At 35.4% G+C, this 22,029-nt stretch overlaps 1 protein-coding gene across 1 annotated transcript; it reads left to right on the forward strand.

Moving 5' to 3' along the window:
* Window positions 1-6,583: 6,583 nt before the first annotated feature.
* LOC149398375 (alcohol acyl transferase 1 allele GSa-like) lies at window positions 6,584-9,045 on the forward strand. The gene is made up of 3 exons (XM_089615673.1): window positions 6,584-7,041; window positions 7,634-8,061; window positions 8,438-9,045. Exons 1-3 carry the CDS (start codon window positions 6,601-6,603, stop codon window positions 8,862-8,864), a joined length of 1,296 nt encoding a protein of 431 aa, XP_089471799.1. The 5' UTR covers window positions 6,584-6,600; the 3' UTR covers window positions 8,865-9,045.
* The last annotated feature ends 12,984 nt before the right edge of the window (window positions 9,046-22,029 follow it).

Raw genomic sequence — 22,029 nt, forward strand, 5'->3', positions numbered from 1 at the left:
TAACTTAGGGTCTCTTAAATAGAGTTAGATTTACAACCTAATGGGTCGGGCTCAAATCATAACCCTAGTTACATAAATAATCTAATTAATTGATCTAAATTCGAAATAGTAAATATGTATAATTTAAAAACCTAATTGCGGGATATAAAACACTAATTTCGTAAATTAATAACCTCTAATTTCCCTAATTGCTAACTCTAGATACTAGATACGTATCATTACTTCCTTCCTCCTCTTTGAGCTGGTCCTCAAACTAAGACTCCGGGACGCCTCCTTGACTAGTTGTTCGTTGACACTCTCCTTCCGTTAGCCAGGATCTCAACTCAAATGAAGGATGCGGTACTCGCAATTTTTCTCTCTCTCAAAGGTTACCCAGTTGTCGTCACATTTCGTTGGTTCTCATCTGCGTCTTTTGTACCCAAACATGCGTTGTCTGGCCAAACTCATGGGTTGTTGCTGCCTGGCCAAACTCCGGCGCCGCTACTGCCTGACCAAAATTCGGCACAACTATGACTCTGCCCTTTGGCCGATGATTCCCCCTATGTATGTGTTGCCCATCCCACCGTTGTCTGCACCGTTGTTCTGCTTGTTCTAGCCATCGCCAGCCCTTTTGTCACCACCAATACCAAAAGCTCAACTCCATGACACTCAACCTTACATCGTCAGGGTTGCCTTCGAATTTCTCTAGATCCGACCCTATCTTCGAGGTCTCACCTTTACTCCTCTTTAGAGTGTATTTAAGTCGATGTCGGGTTCGTCGCTGCTGTGGTCACACATGCGGCGGTCAGAACCGCAAACTTCTGTCCAGCGTGTCTTGCCTCTCAGTCAGCGTGTTTTGCTATTAGGGTCTCTTAAGTAGAGTAAGGTTTACAACCTAATGCGCCGGGCCCAAAATCATAACCTTATTTACATAAGTAAACCTAATTAAATATTCTAAATTCGGAATAGTAAATAGGAAGAATTTAAAAACCTAATTGAAGAATATAAATTCCTAATTCCGTAATTGAAAAGTCATAATTTCCCTAACTAGTAACTCTATATACTAAATACGTAACATTACTCTCATCTTCGTCTTTAAGATTGTCCTCAAGCTCAAATTCCGAGACGCCTCGACTAGTAGTTCATTGACACCGTCGTTCCATTGTGCCGGGATCCCAACTCAAATGAGGAACGAGGCGCTCGCGATTTGTCTCTCTCTCAAAAGTCACCTAGTTGTGGAATTTCGTTGGTTCTCCTCTGCCTCTTCCGTACCTTAACAAGTCGTTGCCTGATCTAACTATGGTGCCACTACTGCTGACCAAAATCCGGGACATCTACAACCCTGTCCTCGGATGATGATTCCCCGTCGGTGTACATTTGTCGCATTCAATACTCCACATTTATAGATACCAGATATTACAATTTAGATGTGAAAAAACTCATCTATTGTCGCATCCGAACTAACAAAGATAGAGGGCCGATCAAATTCCATGTTTTTTATTTGGGCTATTTTTGGCGGCATCGAGCACGAATGATAAGTGCAATACACTGACATTTATCTACGTCTTTCGGAAGTGAATTGAAGCTTGTTCTTGAAGTTTTTGATGTTATTTTGTTAGTTTTTAGTGAATTTTCAGGTTGAGTGATAGAGAATATTTGGAGCTTAATGAAGCAATTATGGAGTGATTCAAAGACTATAAGACAAGTTGGAGCAATCAAGATACTGAAATTATTTATATACTCAAATATGCACCCTCTCTCTTATCAAATTCCACAAATTTCTCTCGCTATGTATGCGTTGATTTTAATAATGTAAAAGCATGTATAAGCACTTTCCTAGGATTCTAGATACTAGATACTTGGTGTGCTTGGAATAATAGCCACGTGCCTAGTCATGGATGGACTCAAAATAATTATTTGATATTCTAAATGGCTCAATGAAGTTTAGGACAAGGCCCAAAGTGTCCGAGAGGTTTGGAGGAATCTTTGAATCGTGTTTTGGAAAGAGAAATCACTCGTCAAGATTCCAAATGGATCGAGGAAAGTTAGAACAAGGCCAATACGCCCAAGAGTTTCAGAGGATCATTGAATCGTGAAGTCGGTCGATGAGATTTTTCTCTAAGTAAGTGAAGAGCATGATAATTGATTTATCAATATCTTGGACACTTCTAGGAAAATGTAATTCGGCTTGGTTAACCTTGGTTTGTGAGTGAAAGTGTTGGAGAGAGAGTGAATATTTCAATTTCTTTATTTATCTTATTTACCCATTCTCTATCTTAGTACTCTATCAGAAAATCCATATTTGACGTAAATCTATTTTCTTATTCACTCCCATCGCTCAAATACCGATATTGAAATTATTTATATACTCAAATATGCACCCTCTCTCCTATCAAATTCCACAAATTTCTCTCTAAGTATGCGGTGATTTTAATAATCTAAAAGCATTTATAAGCACTTTCCTAGGATTCTAGATACTAAAGTTACAATAGACAAGGTGACGAGTCCAATAAAGATATTTAAATGGAATTAAATACTCAAATATTCACCCTCTATCTCCATATCTAACCCCAAAGATATCTCTCTAACTCAACTACTCCCAATTCCGATTGAAATCCCCTTATTATCTCAGCAATTATTTGCCTTGCATATGAGTTTTATTTTTATGATTGATCAGACTAGGATTCTAGCTAGATACTAAAATAATCACGTTTGCAAATGGTTTACGGGACCGACGAAGATATTCTAAAAAATTAAATACGCAGATTACACCCACTCTCTCAAAATCGAATCCCATAACTTTCTCTCTTACCCAACTACTCCCAATTCGGACAAAAATCCACTCATTCTCAATTTTTTTTAGCAACATGCACTACGACATAGGTAGCAATCATTGGTATTTTAATTATTGAATATCAATTTTTATGTCCCATCTAAACCACTGACTATCTCTCAACATCTCACGACTATTTAGGTTAGAGATCTCTTAAAGGAGTTGAGGTACTCTAAGGATAACATCAATATTCTTTATTTGGTATAGTTCTTATGATACGACCCGGGATTCGATTTCAAATAGGGAGCTTTGCTAATCTTTCACCAAGCTTAGTCTTTTTTTTTAGAGAGACTAAAATTTTGGTGATTGATTATTGGCTGCATTTTTCATTAAGTTAGGGTCTCTTAAATATAGTTAGATTTACAACCTAATGGGTCGGACCCAAAATCATAACCATAGTTACATAAATAAACCTAATTAATTGATCTAAATTCTGAATAGTAAATAGGCAGTTGTGAAGCTTAAAGCTAATTTTGAAGGAGGCGGTGAGGACTCAAGCAAGTGAGAAAGCCAAGGATTAGAATTGTTGTGTGTGTGATAGATGGATTTGCTCTTTTATGCATTTACTCATGAATATATGTACTAAACAAAAACGTGATTTGAAATTTGTGTGAGCATTGTCATTAGCACTATACTCTCTTAAATGTGAGTATGGGCCTAGCATATTTTTATTTTCTTGAGAGAAAATAGTGAAGTGAGTGGTGTATCTATAGTGTTTTGAGGCTGTGTTTAAGGTTTTGAGGTGTTTTGTGGGGTCCAGCCGAGTTTGGCTAAATGGTGTTTTGGTGCTCTTGGGTGAGCTAAAATGAGCTTGGGCGAGAAGATTTTGGCGGGATGACGTCATCAGGCACGGAGGAAAAAGGCTGAGAGTGGACGGGCGCGTCAAAAGTGTTGCATGTGGAGTGAACTTGTGGGCTAGTTTCGTGTAGTGAGCCTTGCTTTTTGGTTTCCAATAATATGGCCTAACAATATAGTCCACTGTAAATTTTTTGTGAATATAACATTTTATTCTATTATATCAATAGAGAACAATAATTATAATGTAAATTTTTTTGTTGTGGTTGTAGATGGAGATAGAATAATTTTAACACTAAAGTTGGTTTTGTGGTGGAGAGATGCTTCCAAGACACTGTATCAAAATTTTCTTTTCGAGCATAGAAACTGAAAAATCAAAATAAAAAATTCGTTTTTATAAAAGTTAAAGTTTAATGGAGCTCGCGCCACGACCATACATCTCGTAGCATCGAGAGTGTGAAAAATATTTTTTTTTAGGATGGAACTAAAAGCTGTTGTGCAAAATAAATTATTCACGACGGAAATCTATTTCCATCATGAAAAGTAATAAAAATAATGGGTTTACGACGGAAATAGTATTCTGTTATGCAACGCATAGTAATAAAAGCTTATGGTGTGGAAAATTCCTCGTGCAAAAAAACTATATGTAATAGTGACTAGAGCATAGATTCGTGTACTTGAACTCAAATATAATCAACATTTTTTTTTCTCGATGAGTCTCTTTGGTCCTTCAAAAAATTCAAGCTTACTTAAATAGAGAACCGTACATAACTCAAAGATCGTGTTAGAAAACAATGTGGACATACACGAAAAAAATGATATAAACATCATTCTTTATCAGATCAAATACAAAATAGGAGGAAACCAACTTATGCGTGAAGTTCTACAAGCCTGAGCTCCAACAACACAAAACAAGCGATTCATCATTGATTAAGGTCAAAACGACCCTAATCCAAACCAAACCTCAACAAAGTTCTATTTTCCGAACCACTATACTTTAATGATAGTATAATTAAGAAGATTCAGATATCAAACCAGATGATCTCGTACCAAGACTCAAACCAGATCTCAATCTTAACAGACTCATTTCTTCACTCAGTGTTATGAGAACGCATGAATCTTTACTGTCATCTTTAGCAATATTTAGGACTATTAAACTAATCAATCCATCGTTTACTGAAGAGCAATAAACGATATGAGCAAGGACAAAGCAAGGATTTTAAACTAAGAGGGCTAATATGCGAACAAAAAAGGCTCAGTGAGGTTAATTTATTAATTTTCAGGATTAGCAATATGGCTTTCGCATCACTCGCTATCAGCAATTAGTTTCGCTTTTCTATCTCCACGTATGCCTTGTATCTAGGGTTGTAGATACTAAAAAATAACGTTAGCGCACACATCAGTGACGGGTCCAAATAAGATATTCAAATTCAATTAAATACTCAAATTACACCCTCTCCTCTCTCTCCATATCGAATCCCATACATTTCTCTAACTCAACTACTCCCAATTACAATATCAAAATCCACTCACTCTCTCTCTCTCTCTCTCTCTCTCTCTCTCTCTCTCTCTCTCTCACACACACACAGACACATAAATTTCTATATAATTCAAATCCTCCCAAGTCACCATCAAACATGTGTGTACGTGATTGTGTGTTTATATGTTGATGTAGGCCCGGCTCACCCCTTAGGGAACCTTTAGGCGCCGACCAATCAAGAAGGCTATAATATTTTACATCCAGGAATTTACCAAATTTCGTAAAAAGAAAAAGAATGTAATGAGTGACATTGTCTTGTTTTGCCACACTAACATAAAAGGAAACTTCATAGAAGGAAAAGCTCATCATCATGATCGAGCCCACTTTTAATCATTAATCACTTTGTTAATGTTTTCATTGTACATAGCAATTATGAACGTCTTTAATTAAAAAAGAAAAAAATTATACAAAATAATCATTTAAAACTAATTTATTAATAAAATGACCAAAGTTCAAATTTTCAAAGAAGTAACCAAAATTACGTTGTCATATTTGTTTTGACACCAAGATTAAAGTTTTTGACGATTATTATAAGTAATTTATTATTTAAAAAAGGTTCAATGTTTTTTTTGAAACATGATTATTGCACATTTTAATTATTTTATTAATTTTAAGTAAATTTTAGCTATTTTGAAAATTTAATAGCTTAAATTGGTTATTTAACTAAATCATCTGTTAAAAAAAAAAAGGTATAGGGTATATCAATAATTCATCAAAAATAATATATATATACTGATGCTTGATTTCTTACATTGTGTTGAAAAAAATATACTGATGCTTGATTTCTTACATTGTGTTGAAAAAAATATTTGTTATGGATATGTATTACTGTTTGATTGTATCATTATTATCATCATCAAATATGAAATATTAATTGTGCGTGCTTCAATTGTTTTAGGCCTCCGAACATATTAAGATGGCCTTGTGCTGATGTCATGTTTGTGAAATTAAATTTTTAAATATAATTAAGCTCACAATTAATACATGCAACTCCAGTGCAATTTTACGTTTCAAATTAAACGAAGATCCTATGTATTTTGTCTAAATTTTCAATCACACGTTACACCACTTTTACAAACACAAACAAAAGGAGAAATGATGGGAATAGGCTCATAGATATTATAAGACTTGCTTTATTTTATTAAATAATTTAAAATGTAATTAATCTATGTAATAGATATTTTAAAACAAAATAGACTCCGACTAATCATAAATATTAAGAATGCTTACCGACACCGTTGTAAAACACAAACAAACGGACCATTTCAAATTGTCTAATATTACTATATAAAAAATTTAACATAAATAATGGACTTCTAATGTTTCTTTCGCATGACTTAATTAACATCAAGAAGAGATCGACAAGTATCATATAAAAAAATAAAAAAAAAATAAAAATAAAAAACCCCACCAAAGATAACAGTCTCACACACAAAAACAAAAACAAAGAAAAATGCTGGGAATCGGCTCATCAATCAGGTTTACAGTGACGCGGTGTACACCAGAGCTAGTTGTACCAGCAATTCCAAACCCACGTGAGCTAAAGCAACTCTCCGACATCGATGACAACAATAGGTTTCCTCTACCTGCTGTATTCTTCTACAAGAATAATCCGTCAATGGTCGGCCAAGACCCGGTAAAGGTCATCAGAGAAGCCCTTGGTAAGGCATTAGTATATTACTATCCTTTAGCTGGAAGGCTTGTAGAAGGTTCGAACAAGAAGCTCTACGTGGATTGCACCGGTGAAGGAGTCTTATTTATTGAGGCTTCTGCAAATATTACTCTAGACAAGCTTGGTGATAAGATCCTAACGCCAGATGAATATTTGGATGAGGTTTTGTATACCGTACCTGGATCTGATAATCTCATTGGCTGTCCTATAGTATTTGTACAGGTAAATACTTTGATGATAAGTTAATGGTTTTGTTTTGATAGATAATTTTTTTTTAAACTAAATTCCCAACAGTTGTATGTTTTTTTTTTTTTGAAGATAACAGTTGTATGTTTTGACTAGCTAGCAAGATGCTTATTTTTCTTAGAGCTGTACGAATTAAATATTAGAATAAGCTACAAAATAATAATCTCCACGCTTGTTTTCTGTACAATAATACTCTGATATTTGGAATTTTTACCAAATAATACCATTAGCTTTTCGTAGTATACACTCACTTAAAAATAAAAAAAAAATAAAAAAAACACTGAATTTATAACATTTTTTTTCAATAGCTAAAATTTGAGAGAAATATAAGAACGTACATTAAGTAGTTGATACTTAATATAAATTGTATAATTCTAATTTCTATGTACTAAAATTTCGGGACAAGTAAAAGCTCAAATAATTTGGAAAAAATAAAATATTGTTTGCACAAATAAGGAAGTGGTGTATATTGCAAAAAGAAATTAAGAGATAAAATTGCAACTTATACTAATATATAAATTTTACATATGTAAGTTCTCAAGTATGTTATTTCTCCGGTCATTCTCAGGTGACTCGATTGCTCTGTGGAGGTTTTATTTTGGCATTGCGGCTCAACCACACAATGTGTGACGGAATAGGGTTGGCACAGTTCTTACAGGCCGTGGCAGAGATAGCTCGTGGCGCCACGACTCCTTCTATTCTCCCCCTTTGGGAAAGAGATCTGTTAAACGCCCGAGAACATCCTCGAATCACTCAAGACGACGAAGATGAAGCTATGACATCTGTTATCAGCATCACTGATGATATTTTACAGCGTTCGTTCCTAATAAGTCTCGATTTCATGAAAAGAATCCGTGGAGATGTCCCGCAACAATCCACATCTTATGAGCTTATCACAGCTTGCTTATGGAAATGCGTTGCCCTAGCTTTGAACTTGGACGATGAAGAGCCCGTCTACGCTGTACTTGCAGTTAGTGCTCGCAACAAGAAATACAAGTAAGTATATTATTGAGACAATTGTACTCCCAAATCATAAATTATGATTTTAATTTCTGTTGGCACACCAGTTGTATTATTAAGAACAGAGAAAAAAAAATATTCTAACACCGCGCGTCCATAGTTATTTATTTAATCATAAATGTTTTTAAATATTATTGGGAGTACAGACTCTTCCGTGAGTGCCAACGATTAGGAAATATGACCAGGAATTTCGTGTTAATTTATTAATAATTATAATAAAAAATAACGTAACCTTGGCCACTTCTCTTCTGTAGCTAATACAATCAATGAGTCACTATGATTACTTTTTTATCCTTCTGTTTCGTTATCAATATCCAACAAAAGGTCATTTCTCTTGATGAATATTGTTTAGGGCAAATATTCCTGTCGGGTACTACGGTAACGCTTTTGCCTGTCCTCATGCAACCTCGAAATCTAAGCCGTTATGCGAGAAACCGCTGGCTTACGCAGTGGAGCTTGTGAAAGCAGCAAAAAGCACGATGAGCTGCGACTTCTTTCGTTCTACGATAGAGTCGAAGATGGCGGTTGAGCGTTCCCTGGTTGGAAGAAATGGCTTTTTTATAGTTTCAGACGTAAGGTTTTTCGGAGATATCGATTATGGGTGGGACTTGCCGGTTTATGCATCACCGGTGATGAAGCATTCCGGGTCTTGCCATTTATCAAAATACAGAAATATGGATAATGGGAGTGAAAGTATTGTTGCAATGTTGAGTCTGCCGGAGCCGGTCATGCATAGATTTGAGCAGGAGCTTAAGAAAATAACGGACATGATCGAATAACTCGTCCAGAGCTTAGGTTTGCAAGCTATATATACGTATATCTTTCACTTGAATTTGTATGTATTATGGTGGCTTCGTGCCTGGTTGAGTATGGATTTGTCTAAAATGTTAAAACACACTCTGTAGTCCACATGACAGGATGGCTTTCATACTTTCTTATCCATTTTCGAATCTTGATTGAAAGAACAATATAGTGAATTGTAGTTCTAAATTTTTATTCCCGTCAAGGTCCTTAAGTTTTCCCTACATGTTTAATTACTTTTAAAAAAAATTAGGTGAATTTTAACTCAGACTCCCCTAAATTCGAGATACCATACTTGCACTCAAACATCTCAACCACAGAAGTTGTGAAATTACGTCGCAAATGTACACACTGACAATCTAGACAATATGTGGAGAAGAGCCACTAAGAAAAAAGTCTCTCCTTTATAGTAGCGGGCCAGCTGGAACCATGTCCATGATTTTCTAATCAATATGCATTGAAAATATTCGGTGCAGATATTGTACGGGGAAAATCTTTAGTAAAATAGAAAATTTCCCGAATCTCAAATAAGATAATATTTTTCTAGATAAGATAGCAACACCTCCTTCAATCTCGGCACCACCTCCTTTATGTCTCGATTCCGACACCACCACTGGGCACCAACTCGGCGCCAACTCGTGCACCGTCCACCAATATCGTTTTGACCCCTGAATTTATATGAATCGAGCCTCGCGCGTGGTTCAACCCACATTTTCGTCACCACTTTATGCTAATTTTAAAAGAGTGGAAGGTTATTCCTCAACCTTCCCACCACATCTACACGCCGTGATATCACATACTATTTATTTCGTCACAGACTAGTTTTTAGACTTAGTCACGTTTCTGATTCAAATTCTGAAAGTCAACTTTATTCAACATTTGAACTTGATTCCTATTTAACTAATTTAACGCACATCTTATTTTTATGTTAGATGCGGAGACCTTAACGCCACCTTCAAGTATGGAATTATGAAATCTCGGGATATATGGACAAGAAAGTAAACAAATCTAGCCCTAGATTTTCAGTTCTTGAGAACAAAACACTTACAAGTCCACTACTACAAATCGAGCTATTTGCGTCGCTCGAAAAGTGACGCAATAGGTCATTTGCGTCACTTTATAGGCGACGCAAAAGGCACTGCCGCAATAGGTCTGGGACGTCGCTTTTAAAAAAGCGACGTTCCACGTGGCGCCACGTCGGATCTAATGCACAAATCAGTTGGGGCGTCGCTTGGTTAAAAGTGACGCAATAGGCTCCGCGTCGCTCGAAAAATGAGCGACGCAACAAGTATAAAAGCGACGCAATAGGCCCGGCGTCACTCGTTTATCAAGCGACGCAATAGATAATTTATTTTAAAAAAAAATTACTTTGAGCGCGAGATTCAAATTTTAAATTTTAAAATTCAAATCTCATGCCCTCCAAAAGTAAAATTCGAAAAACTTAAAACCACAAATAAAAATAATTAAATTAGAATTTCAAAATAACTTACCGGGACGAGAGGCTCGGCCGTAAGCATGGAGACATGGTCGGAGTGGCTAAAGGCGGTCGAGGAAGTCAACACCGAGTAAAAATCATGAAACCACAAGAAAATATGCATTATAATCGAAACCTAAAATTAGGCCGAAACCTCATAAAAATGTTAGTTTAAAAAAAAAACCAATTATATAAATGACCACAAACATACTTTCGACGGAAACAATGATGGTCAAAATCGTGAGTACCGGACGAACCTTCCAAGACCGAGTAAAGGAAATCAAGGTTGAAAATCGTGGGTTTGAAAGTGAAAAAAAACCTTGGGTGGTCTCGTAAGAAAAATGAGTGAAGAAGTGAAGAAGAAGAAGAAGAAGAAGAAGAAGAAGTGTGGTTGAATTTGCTAAGTTCGGATTTTATACATGGAATCGTGCGTCGCTCAATTTAAAAGCGACACCCTAGATGATAAAAAGTGACGCAATAGAACAAAAGTGATGCATAGATTTAAAAGCGACGCAATAAGTCGAGCGTCACTCATTTATTGAGTGACGCAATAGGTTGGGGGCGTCACTCGTTTATTGAGCGACGCAACACATAAAAAGCGACGCAATAGGCAGGGCGTCACTCGTTTATCAAGCGACGCAATAGGTAAAAAAGTGACCCCCGCCACATGTCACCATATAATTGGACTTTGTGAACTTTCTAGCGTCACTTATTTAATAAGCGACGCTCAATTTAATCCCGCCAATCTAGCGTCACTTTTTTACAAAACGACGCCCAATTAATTACACGTGGCAAATTGTGGCCACGCCACATCATATTTTGACAAGAAAAAGAGCAATTGCGCGCTTAAAAATAGCAGTGACGCAATAGGGGCGACGCAAATAGCCGTTTTTGTAGTAGTGGTCGTTTGTCTCAAAAGGGCTCTCAAGAACACTACCATACAAAAAGGTGGACGTTTGGAGTATTGGTATGTATGTGTATATTCACTTGCGTTAAAGCATGCCAGTTTGGACGATAATGGAGAGAGAGAGAGAGAGAGAGAGAGAGAGAGAGAGAGAGAGAGAGAGAGAGAGAGAGAGAGAGAGAGAGAGAGAGGAATTAGATAGAGAGAGAGAGAGAGAGAGAGAGAGAGAGAGGAATTAGATAAATTTGTGGTGGAGCCATCACCTATGCGTGTACTACTTTAAATTTTTTAGAATCTAGAATCCTAGGAAAGTCCTACGTTAATTGCAAAGGTAGCTTTTCGATTATTAAAATACAATGTTTATAGCGACGCAAATAATTGCTGATTGCGAGTGTCGGGAAACCCATATTGGCAATTGCTCATTGTTGATTGGTCTTCAAATAACGATGGATTAATTAGTATATATAAAAAAGAGAGGAATTGGGAGTCGTTGAGCTACGACAGAAATTTGTGGGATTCGATATGGACAAAGAGTGTGTCTATTTCAGTATTTAAATTCATTAAAAAGAATATAATTGGACCCGTCACTTTTTTTTTTTTTTTTTTCGAAGACAATTTTACGGCAAGTGAATATTGAACTCGCCACCTTTATTTAGAAAATAGTATGAAATTAACAACTAAGTTATATTAAGAACCGCAATTGGACCAGCCACCTAGATATGTGCTATCGGTATTATTTTAGTATCTGGAATCAGATAATTGCGTACAAGCTTTTTAAATATGAACAACAAAATTACCACAAAAAATATATTAATAATAATATACAACGTACGCATACGTAAATTTATAGAAAAGCGAGGCGAATAATTGCTGATTGCGAGTGATCGTAGAGTGATATTGATTGCACATGAAGGAAGGTCATTTTGCTGATTTCTCTTCAATTAAATATAGATTGACTAGTACGTATGAAAAAGAAGGAAAATTATTCTAAAATATTTTGATTAAATATTTCAAAATATTTTTTTGAAAGTATGTACAAGGATTTGATTAAGGTAACGAAATTTAATATTATGTCACCTCGATGTCTAAATTTTAAGAGTTCAAGAGTATCTCCAACTTATAACTCAATAAATATATTTTTTACATTTCAAAATGCAATTTATGTCACTTCAAGTATTATTTTATGTCTAACTCAATACTCAATTTTTTACACTAAAAAGTCATATTCCATATTTTTTCTAATATTTTAATAATTTTAACTCCATACTTATTACATTATAGTCCATATATATTTAACATGTATCTTTTTTATCCAACCATGATAAATAATTTTATACATATTATATAAATTTAAATGAATATGCGACTCTCCAATAAATACAAAGTGATTTTTTTTATAAAACAAATACACAATACATATAACATTAAAATATTTGGCAAATAATTTTTGTGACTTTATTCATTCATACATTTCATATATTTGATTACATGAAACATTGAATTATCTCAAATTACAAAGAAATATTTTTCATTCATACATTTCATATATTTGATTACTTGGAACATATATGCTCATATATCATATTGTTTGCACTTTGACTTGAGTGGCGGAGCCAGAAAACTCTAGTGAGGGAGGATAAGTTTGAAAAAACATATTCAAATTTGGAAAATTTGAATAAATTATATAAATTTGAAAAAAAAATGCTAAAAATATCAGGGTAAAAATTGTAATTTTTAAAAGTTCAGGGGACATTTGCCCATCCTTGACTAAGGTGGCTCCGCACCCACTTGACTTTGTGGTGTATTCTGTTTAGCAATTTATTTTTAGGGTCTTAATTTATACTTATGTCATGTAATAATACCTTTTGATCAATGATCATGCCGAATTAGAATAATATAAAATGATTTTATGATAATTAATATAATTACATATAAAATATTAAAATGCAATAAGTTTTGTGTTCGCTTTGCAACTATTTAAATTATTTTAATATTATTAAAACTCCACTCCAAAATGGAGTGCAATGAATTAATAGTGAAAGTCGTATTTGGAGATTCAATATTCCCTCACTCCATAATGAAGTTGGAAAATCCAACTCCGTGTTACCATTTCCCACTCCATCATGGAGTGAGTTGGAGATGGTCTAATAGCATGCAAATAATGATACCTAAAATCTATCATAAATATTTGGTGTTGTCCACCACCTACTAAAATTATTAAAATTGGCCTCTGAAGTTGATGTTGTCTTCATGTACTCTAGGACAAATTGGGTGTTTAGATTCGCATAGCTTTGGATGTGACAAGTCGCATCCAAAAGTCCAATAAAAAGGACTTTATAGAGCGACGTCGCACTGACGTCGCTCTATTATAGAGTGACGTCTAAACTAGACATTTGGATGCAATTTTTGGCATCCAGGAACATTAGCTTCGGACCAAAAGATGCGACTTTGTCGCATCTAAAGTTGCATCCAAAATGACCTTTGGATGGTCGCATCCAAAGACCTCTTTTTGTCCTAGTGACATGCCTTGATTACTAGTAAAAGGTGTTGGAATTGATCTAGGGTTTAAGAAAAAGTTTAACGCTTCGCAAAGCGGCGGAATTTCAAAAATTTTCTTTTCAAGTAAAAACAGTTTTTTACTAACCTAGACAAAGAGCAAGTACATATAAATAAAAACTATTATGAGCTAAGAAGTTTACTAACCTTTCTTGAAGCTTGAACTTTGAGAAGCTTTTGGAAAGTTGCAACGCTCGTCTCCTCGCAGCACGTCTCTCTTTCTTTCCTCGGCAACTCGAGCAACCACGATGGTTTCTATCACTAAATCACTCGAAATAAAAGGAATCAGGGAGTGGACACTTTTAAACACTACGACTTAAGAACGAGTCTTGAAGTCGCAGAGCTAAACTCTAGGTCAAAGGAGGACCTAGGTGCCAAAACAATAAAACGAAATTGAAGAGAGAGAGAGAGAGAGAGAGAGAGAGAGAGAGAGAGAGAGAGGATCGGCCAAGTCTAGAGAGAGAAGCTCTCAATCTCTAAAACTTTGGAATGAATAAAATGAAGAGAATGAGGCCTCTATTTATAGGGGAGGTTTTACCTTCAATAAAGTAGTTTCCTCTTTCATTGAATATCACATATTCATGAGCAAATATTGCTCTCCTTCCCTTAGAGTCACTCAGCCAAATAGGCTTCTAGAAGCCCTTGGATTTGTTTCCTCTTTTGTTCCCTTCATACCTTGGCCGAATTCCTTGTTTCCTCATAGAGGAAATTTATTTCCTCTTTTTCTTTTGGCAAGTATCTTGATACATTTATGCACAAAATATTCTCTCTTCCTATGGGTATGTTGGGCGCCCATTATGTCTCTAGAAGGAGCTTCTAGAAGGTTCTTCATTTGTTCATGACAACATGAGAAAAGCCCATTAAGAATTTTCAATGAAATTCTTATGAAATGAAATTAATTCACAAGGCCCAATGATCAAGTCATGGCCGAGTGACATTAAGTCATTAAATGAACTTGTCAAAAAATTTATTGACATTCATTTCATCCTTTGTCTCAAAAGACAAAAATACCCTTTTGACAATTTTCGTTCTTGTTTTGACTTAGCTTCCAGTTTAACTATTCCTACTCGATGTGATTCGTGACAGTGACCTCATGGATCCAAATGAACAAAGCTTGAGCTAAAATACTTGGACTCAAAAGTTCACAAACTTTTTCCAAGTTTAGCTTAATGTCAACTGACTCCACTAAAAAGTTGACACTGAAAATCTCTCGGTTCAAATGAATTTATTTTCTACTCAAGAATTCAACCTAATTGTAATGAGTGGATCCACAGAATATTATCAGTGTTTACCCTTCATGAATATCATCAGCTAGTCGGGATTTACAAAATTACCATTTTACCCTTCTAGCTGGTATTTCGTCAACTCCTTTGTCGCTTGTGAATAAGTTAGAAACAATGTATTGACGAGGAGCTAACAAGTCACATTGTTTCATCCAAAAGAGTCAAGACTCAATTTGGACACTGGCCAGTTCATTTATTCACACTCCAAGGAACAAAGCATGAGGTGATATACATTGCATTTCAGCAATCTTGTACATGAATTCCATATCTGTGAGAACTTCACAAAGTTACTCATGACATTCTCACAACTTAGTACTTCACCAATAGGCCTTGTTCGGAATCACATAGTGTGTCCGAACTCTGACTTTCTAAAATGAGAATACTAAGGTGTGAAATGACATGTCTCATTTAAGGATTAAGGTAAGCATGATGCAATTCATACGTAGTGACTTCGAGACATAAGAGGTTAAATGGTTTGTTCTTATCTTGTCTCTAGAAGTGCACTGGTCAATTCAGTACCTTCGGAAGATACCTAGAAGAACTATAGAGTCTCCAACTCTCAATGCCTCATAACCAGACATCATAGATTCTTCTAACAATCATACTGAGGTCAATAGTCCTTTGACCCTTAGATTGCGAATATATCGTTTTAAGCAAACTACAAAGAGTTTGTTCATGCAAATCTACATTTGTCTCTTCGTAAGTTGTTTAGTTTGTTTATGGACTAAAGACTAAGGTTTTATCATAAAGCTTCAAACAAGGAAGATTGAATGAACGTTTCAACTTTTTATTAATGAATAAGCAATTACAAGGAAGAGTCTTCATGAGACTTTATTACATCAAATGTAGAATATAAAGATTACAACTCTTCTTGTGGGCACCATTGACAACAAAAGGTTCATGAGTAATGCTGAAAATTGCTTAAGTTTGTTTATAGATTAAAGGAATCGTCCAAGTCGTAATATAGGTCGTAGATTATAGGATTCGACAAATTGTAAATTGTTTTGGCACCATATACGATGATTTACCTTGCAAAACTGATTTTCCTCATTTTATATGTTGATGATGTTGGTGGATCGAGCTCGTATCGGACACGAACGATCGCTCCGATGCGACTCGTTTGAGATGATTCCACCATATAACCATATTAATGCGGAAAAATAATTAATTACGCTTATCATAAGCTAATTAAATTATGGTTATAATTAACAAGATCTAGTTATGTTTAATTAATTTAATTCACGAGAGCATATAAGTCAAGCAACCAATATAAGAGTAAACGAGTACTTACATTGATTTTCGGTTCAGCTACAGAACGCTCCAATCCAATCGCGTACTCCTTGCGTCGTCTTGATGAAGGACTCGAGGATGACACCTTAGTCTTCCGAAACGTAATCTCCGAGACGAATAAGAAAGATGAGTGGGCACAGTCTTTATCTCACTAGATCACGAAATTAGGTGTTTCGAGATCTCTCTCTTATTTTACTAAGAATGGAAACGAATTTCCGAGGGGAGGGAGAGGCAAATGCACGGCCAAGGGAGGCTAGTGATGCACGAAATTTCTCTCAAATTTCTTAAAATAATTGCTTATTTTTGCCTTCTCATGAACCCCTATTTATAGTAGTAAAATGAGATATTCATGGAAGCTTCCAGAATATTTTATTTCCTTTTATTGTGTTCACACTAGAGGATTTAATCTAGGCCCTTGAATTTCAACAAGTGAATCCTACATTTTCTCTCATCCATCAGATCAATATTTATGGGATATTATTCTTTTATTTAAATAGAGAATAATTTATTTAGTGAGATAATAAAGGAGAATATATTATTCTCCTAAATACTTTCCTTTAAATAAGGAGAAAATATAGGACAATATCTTATATTTTTCTCTCTCCTTTATTTAAACAACTAAAGAGAAAATATTGGTAAATACCAATATTATAAAATTCGAATTTTAGGCACACGGCCAAGGGGGAATTTGCGCAAACCCTAGTGCCAAAAATTCCCAAATCCGATTTTCATATTTTGTGCAAGGCCCAATTGCTTAAAACCCAATTAATTATTTATTTACTTGGTCCAACAACAAACAAATAATTAATAATTGATTATTTACTTGATCAAACAATAAATAAACAATTCTACCATAAATATTTATTTAATTCTGCGAATACCCGTTTTCCAGAATTAATGCTGTCAATCACAATTACAGCAAGTGAGATTAATAATGATAAACATTATTATATGAAAGTTCTTATCCGCCTTTATCAGAGCCGAATCGGGGAGCTCAGTAACATAACCCAATGTCCATGATCACTTCAGGATTTAGATCAAGTCTCACTGTGACCATAATAGTGGCCTCGGTTAGTGTGTCGTAACGGTCCTTAAACGACACATCTACAACCAAGACCTGTCCAAGTCGTACACTTACCACAAGTGTAGAATGCTCCCACATAGTGGTCAGCCTTCACCTATGTGTTCCACATATATGACTTTAGATATAGCTTTCCAGGCGTATATCAGTCATCGACCATGTTTTAGCACACCGCCCGAACTCAGGTGCCCAGCACGTGACTCAGTTAGATACGGAGGCTATGTAAGATAGTTGTTATTGATTCTAATTGTTTAGAACTCAGCCAACTAATCATATAATGCTAATAGAGTAATCTTATTATCGAATTTAGCAATCATTTATTCATTATCTTCAAGTGGGCAATATTCCCAACAATCTCCCACTTTGACCAGAGAAGATAAGTTTCCTTCAGCCAATTTAATTCTTTGCCATCATTATAGACGGTTTAGACTTTGACCCAGGATTGAGATTCCCATCATATGGATTCCCATTTTATCTATACTCTATCATTTATGTCAATCTGACATATGTCCCATTATTCTAGTTCATGCATTTTTGCAAGTGATCTTTGACTTACCATTTAAGGTCAAGTCAAATTGTCCATAGTAAATAAATTTACTTTAGAACAAATTAACACTCGCATACCTTTAGATTATACACCACACTTTATATCTAAAGATAACAAGTCTCCCTATCAAGGTGTACATCCCTTTGGTGCCAAAACAGGTTGCACCATTGCATGGTTTGATCTCATCACCACTTATTATAGTGTGATTTATTGAACGTGTTTAAATAAGAACTTTATTGACCTATTTCCATTACTTGGTTAGTTATAGTTCATCCTTGTTTGTCGTGTTCATATTCAATATATACACAGGACTTTAAGGATTTACTATATTTAAATAACTAAGTATCTCACTATTTCCAGAAATTACAGTGTTTACAACACATGTAGTTATTCTCGGAAATACGACATTGTCTAAGGTCTAATTATTAGTCCTTTTTAAAGACAATGTTGATAGCCTCAACATTGAGCTCATACCTTATATCAATAAGTATGTTTGAGACATAATGGAACGAGCATGTCGTTTCTAAATTTAATTTTAGAAACAGTTAGCTCAGTCAATTTATTTGTGTCATAATGAGGTCTAGAACTATAATAGTAATGACTTTATTCATGACACTTGTTTAGGAGCTTCACTTATCGATCATTCTCAAAATATCGATTATAACAAACATCCATGTACAATCATGACTAGTTTGTTAAGTACTTAGGATCTACCTTTCATATTTCAAAAGGTTTAGTAGTATAACTACTTCGATCCATGTCTTTATGTTATTGGAACTTCATCCTCAAAGGACAGTTCATCTTCTATTTTGAAGATCCCTAATGAAGTGGTTTGTGGTATCAGAAAGAAGAGTATCATTGATGATAATGTCTCTCCTTAAGGGCTCAATCCTTTACCTTATAGCTTATAAAGCTTAAACCATTTCATTAATCCTTTTATAGACCTCTCTATTCCTTTAAGCTAATAGCTTAACAGGTAGATCTATTAAATATGGGATAATAACTTTCAGACAAGTTAGTATGATCGAGAGTGATATCTCAAGATCATGTCTTTCCATTAAGGAAAGTTTATTGTTGATGAGAGTGACAAGGATCCATTCTAGGATGCTCCCACTAGGTTATTGTTTTTAATGACAAGGTTTTTCAAAATTATCCTTCCTTTCAATTCATTAATTTATGTGGCAAGGTAATCATTGATTACTCTTCCACTTTAATTATTGAATAATAGCATATACATTCCGGTTAAGGATGCCATCTTCAATGATGGGTTTAATCCTTTGAAGGATGTTGCTATTTTTTGAACAACAAGTGGCTAGATTTCATTAAAGAAAGCTCCCACTATTTTATTGAACAATAGTGACTATAATCCAATTAAGGATACTCCCACTCAATAATATTGGTTATTTAGTGGCTAGGTTCCATTTATGGATGCTCCCACTAAGTCAATGAATAAGAGTAGCTAGGTTCCAGCTAAGGATGCTCTTACTCGATTATTGAATTTTAGACTGGCTAGGTTCCAATTAAGGATGCTCCCACTCAATCAATAAATTTAGAGTGACTAGGTTCCATTCAAGGATGCTCCCACTCAATCAATACGAATATTAGTGACTAGGTTCCAATTAAGGAAGCTCCCACTAATTTAATTCATCATCAACACTAACTCTTAGTTGTGTCTCCTTTATTACTTATTATTCGCACAAGTCATTGTCGAATAATGGTAATAATTATTTAAACGCTTTCAAAGCTCTAAATAGTTCTTAAACATATTCAACATAAGAATTTAATGAAGCAATAAAAGCTAATTAAATTCTAACAGAGATAATAACTTAGAAAATATTTATATTTATTTATTGTGCTTCTATATAGCATATGAACGGAAAAACGTGATCTTCATATTCTATATCTTTTTCATAAGGACATAAGCATTCATGCATATTCAAATATCATAAAAGCAATCAAGGCATTCAATAGAAGGAAATATTTAAAGACACAACCTTGTGTTCATAAATAATGTAATAAAACATAAAGAAAGAAAGATTCACCCTTTCTAGAATAGCCATAAAGGCTACAATCCAGAAAACCTCGGATTATTAAATGACACATCCCATGTTAAAAAATAAATCCAAAAATGAAAGTAATAAAACTAGCGGGAAATTAGATCTTCAAACGGAGCATGAGCTTCTCTACAATTCGGGCTTGAATCCAACATTGCTCAGCAAGCTCGTCTACACATGTGTGCTCCATCAGATCTGCTCTGCAATAAGAAAAGAAGTATGCTCATGAATAATTATCCTCAAAACATTTTTAGGATATCTTTAATCATGAATTTTAAGGTACCATACCAGCATTCTTCTTGTTTTTCTCAAGCTCAGCCAAGTACAAAAGACAATGCCTCTTCCAATGGCCTTCAGTGTTGCAGTGGTGACATTTACCAATGCTTTCTCGCTTCTTTTCTTTTCCTTTTCCACTTCTCTTGAAGTTCTTCCTTTCCTTCTTAGCGGGACCTTTCCCCTTTGAAGTATTCGGACGTGCCTTAGATGACTCAGCACCAGAAGTCAACATCTTCTTGGTTTTAGGCGAAGAACTCTTGTCAGCATAGAGAGCTGACCCTTTGTTCTTCCCATGTCGAGTGATAGACTTGAAAGTCTGTAGTTCATTCAACAGCTGAGACAGTCCATACGTCAACTTGTTCATGATGTAGTTGGACGTAAACTGTATGAAGTCACTCGAAATGGAATTCAGGATTATTCCCACCTAGTAACCTCATCCATCTGTGCCCCATGGAGTTGAGCTTCGGTGAAGTAGTTAGTCAACTTCATTACATGATCCCTCACCGGAGTTCCCGCAGTCATCCTAGTGCTAGTGCACTTACGGGTGAGCTCAATGCGGGCTTGCTCGCTTTGCATCCCAAACATTTGTTGCAACGAGTCAAGGATCTCCACAGCGGTCTCCTTCCCTTCCATCTTAGTTCGCAACGCATCAGATATGCTTGCGAGCATGTAGGCCACCGCCTTGTTATTGGCAGTAGTCCACTTGTCATAGTCCTCCCTCAAGTTCTTGGAAGCACTATGAGCAGGAAGAGGAGGTCTGTCTTCAGTGAGGATAAAGCGAATGCTTTCACTCACAAGCACAATGTTGAGATTCGACTTCCACTTAGGGAAGTTATCTCCAGTCAGGACGTCTTTCGACAACAGGGCCATAATAGGGTTCGACATGATTACTAAAAACATAAAAGTACATTTATTAACAATATGAAAAGAAACAACTATCAATATAATTTAGGAAATAAAAACTATAATGCAAACATGCACGGGATAAAATACTAATTAAAAGAACCCAGTTTTTATATTCCAAGGTAATTCGACTAATAGCCACAGTCCGTTTCACTCTGGTGACGTAACGGAGTGCACCTAGTGAAAATGAGAACCATCTCAGATTAGTGAGCAATCATAGTACATGCACCTTCATAACTATGCTCACTAACTACCAATTTTATAGGAATCTTTGGTCATATGAGCAACCACCGGTTGGTTCATGCATGAGTCAACCCAACATTTCAGTGAAAGATATCTAGCTCATACGCACTAGCGTAACTAGTACACCCAGAGATCAACCCTCACACCTATCGTCAGAGACATAACCTTGGTATTGGAATCAGAAAAGCCCTTCCGAATGGAACTGACCACCATCTTTAGAAAACCGCCGGTCACGAGGGGATCTTTCATCCTCACGGTGTTGTGTCAATGTTGGAGACCTACGACTCAATATACTTTCAGTATTTTAATTTTCCTAGCATTAACTTTAATCTAGGTGATCCACTCGAGTTAACTAAGTGATATTAAAAAACTCGAGTGTTTCTAAGCTACCCTTAAAAACAGATGTTTCGATATAGCTTAGTGATTAGGAATTCGTGACATCTAGTCTTGATTATCCTAAAAGTATTCCATCACGGAAAAGCTCCCAGTAGAGAATGTGAGATACTAGGTCTTCTTAAGTACCTCTCAGCTT

Source organism: Urtica dioica, chromosome 5 (genome assembly GCF_054948205.1).
Source record: "Urtica dioica subsp. dioica isolate 48M chromosome 5, U.dioica_male_clone48M_v1_H2, whole genome shotgun sequence".
NCBI lineage: Eukaryota > Viridiplantae > Streptophyta > Magnoliopsida > Rosales > Urticaceae > Urtica > Urtica dioica.

Excerpts from the sequence above, each read along its gene's own strand:
- LOC149398375 (XM_089615673.1), top strand. The coding sequence starts at position 6,601 with ATGCTGGGAATCGGCTCATCAATCAGGTTTACAGTGACGCGGTGTACA. Across the intron at positions 7,042-7,633 it reads GTCCTATAGTATTTGTACAG|GTGACTCGATTGCTCTGTGG; the intron begins GTAAATACTTTG and ends GGTCATTCTCAG. Across the intron at positions 8,062-8,437 it reads GCTCGCAACAAGAAATACAA|GGCAAATATTCCTGTCGGGT; the intron begins GTAAGTATATTA and ends AATATTGTTTAG.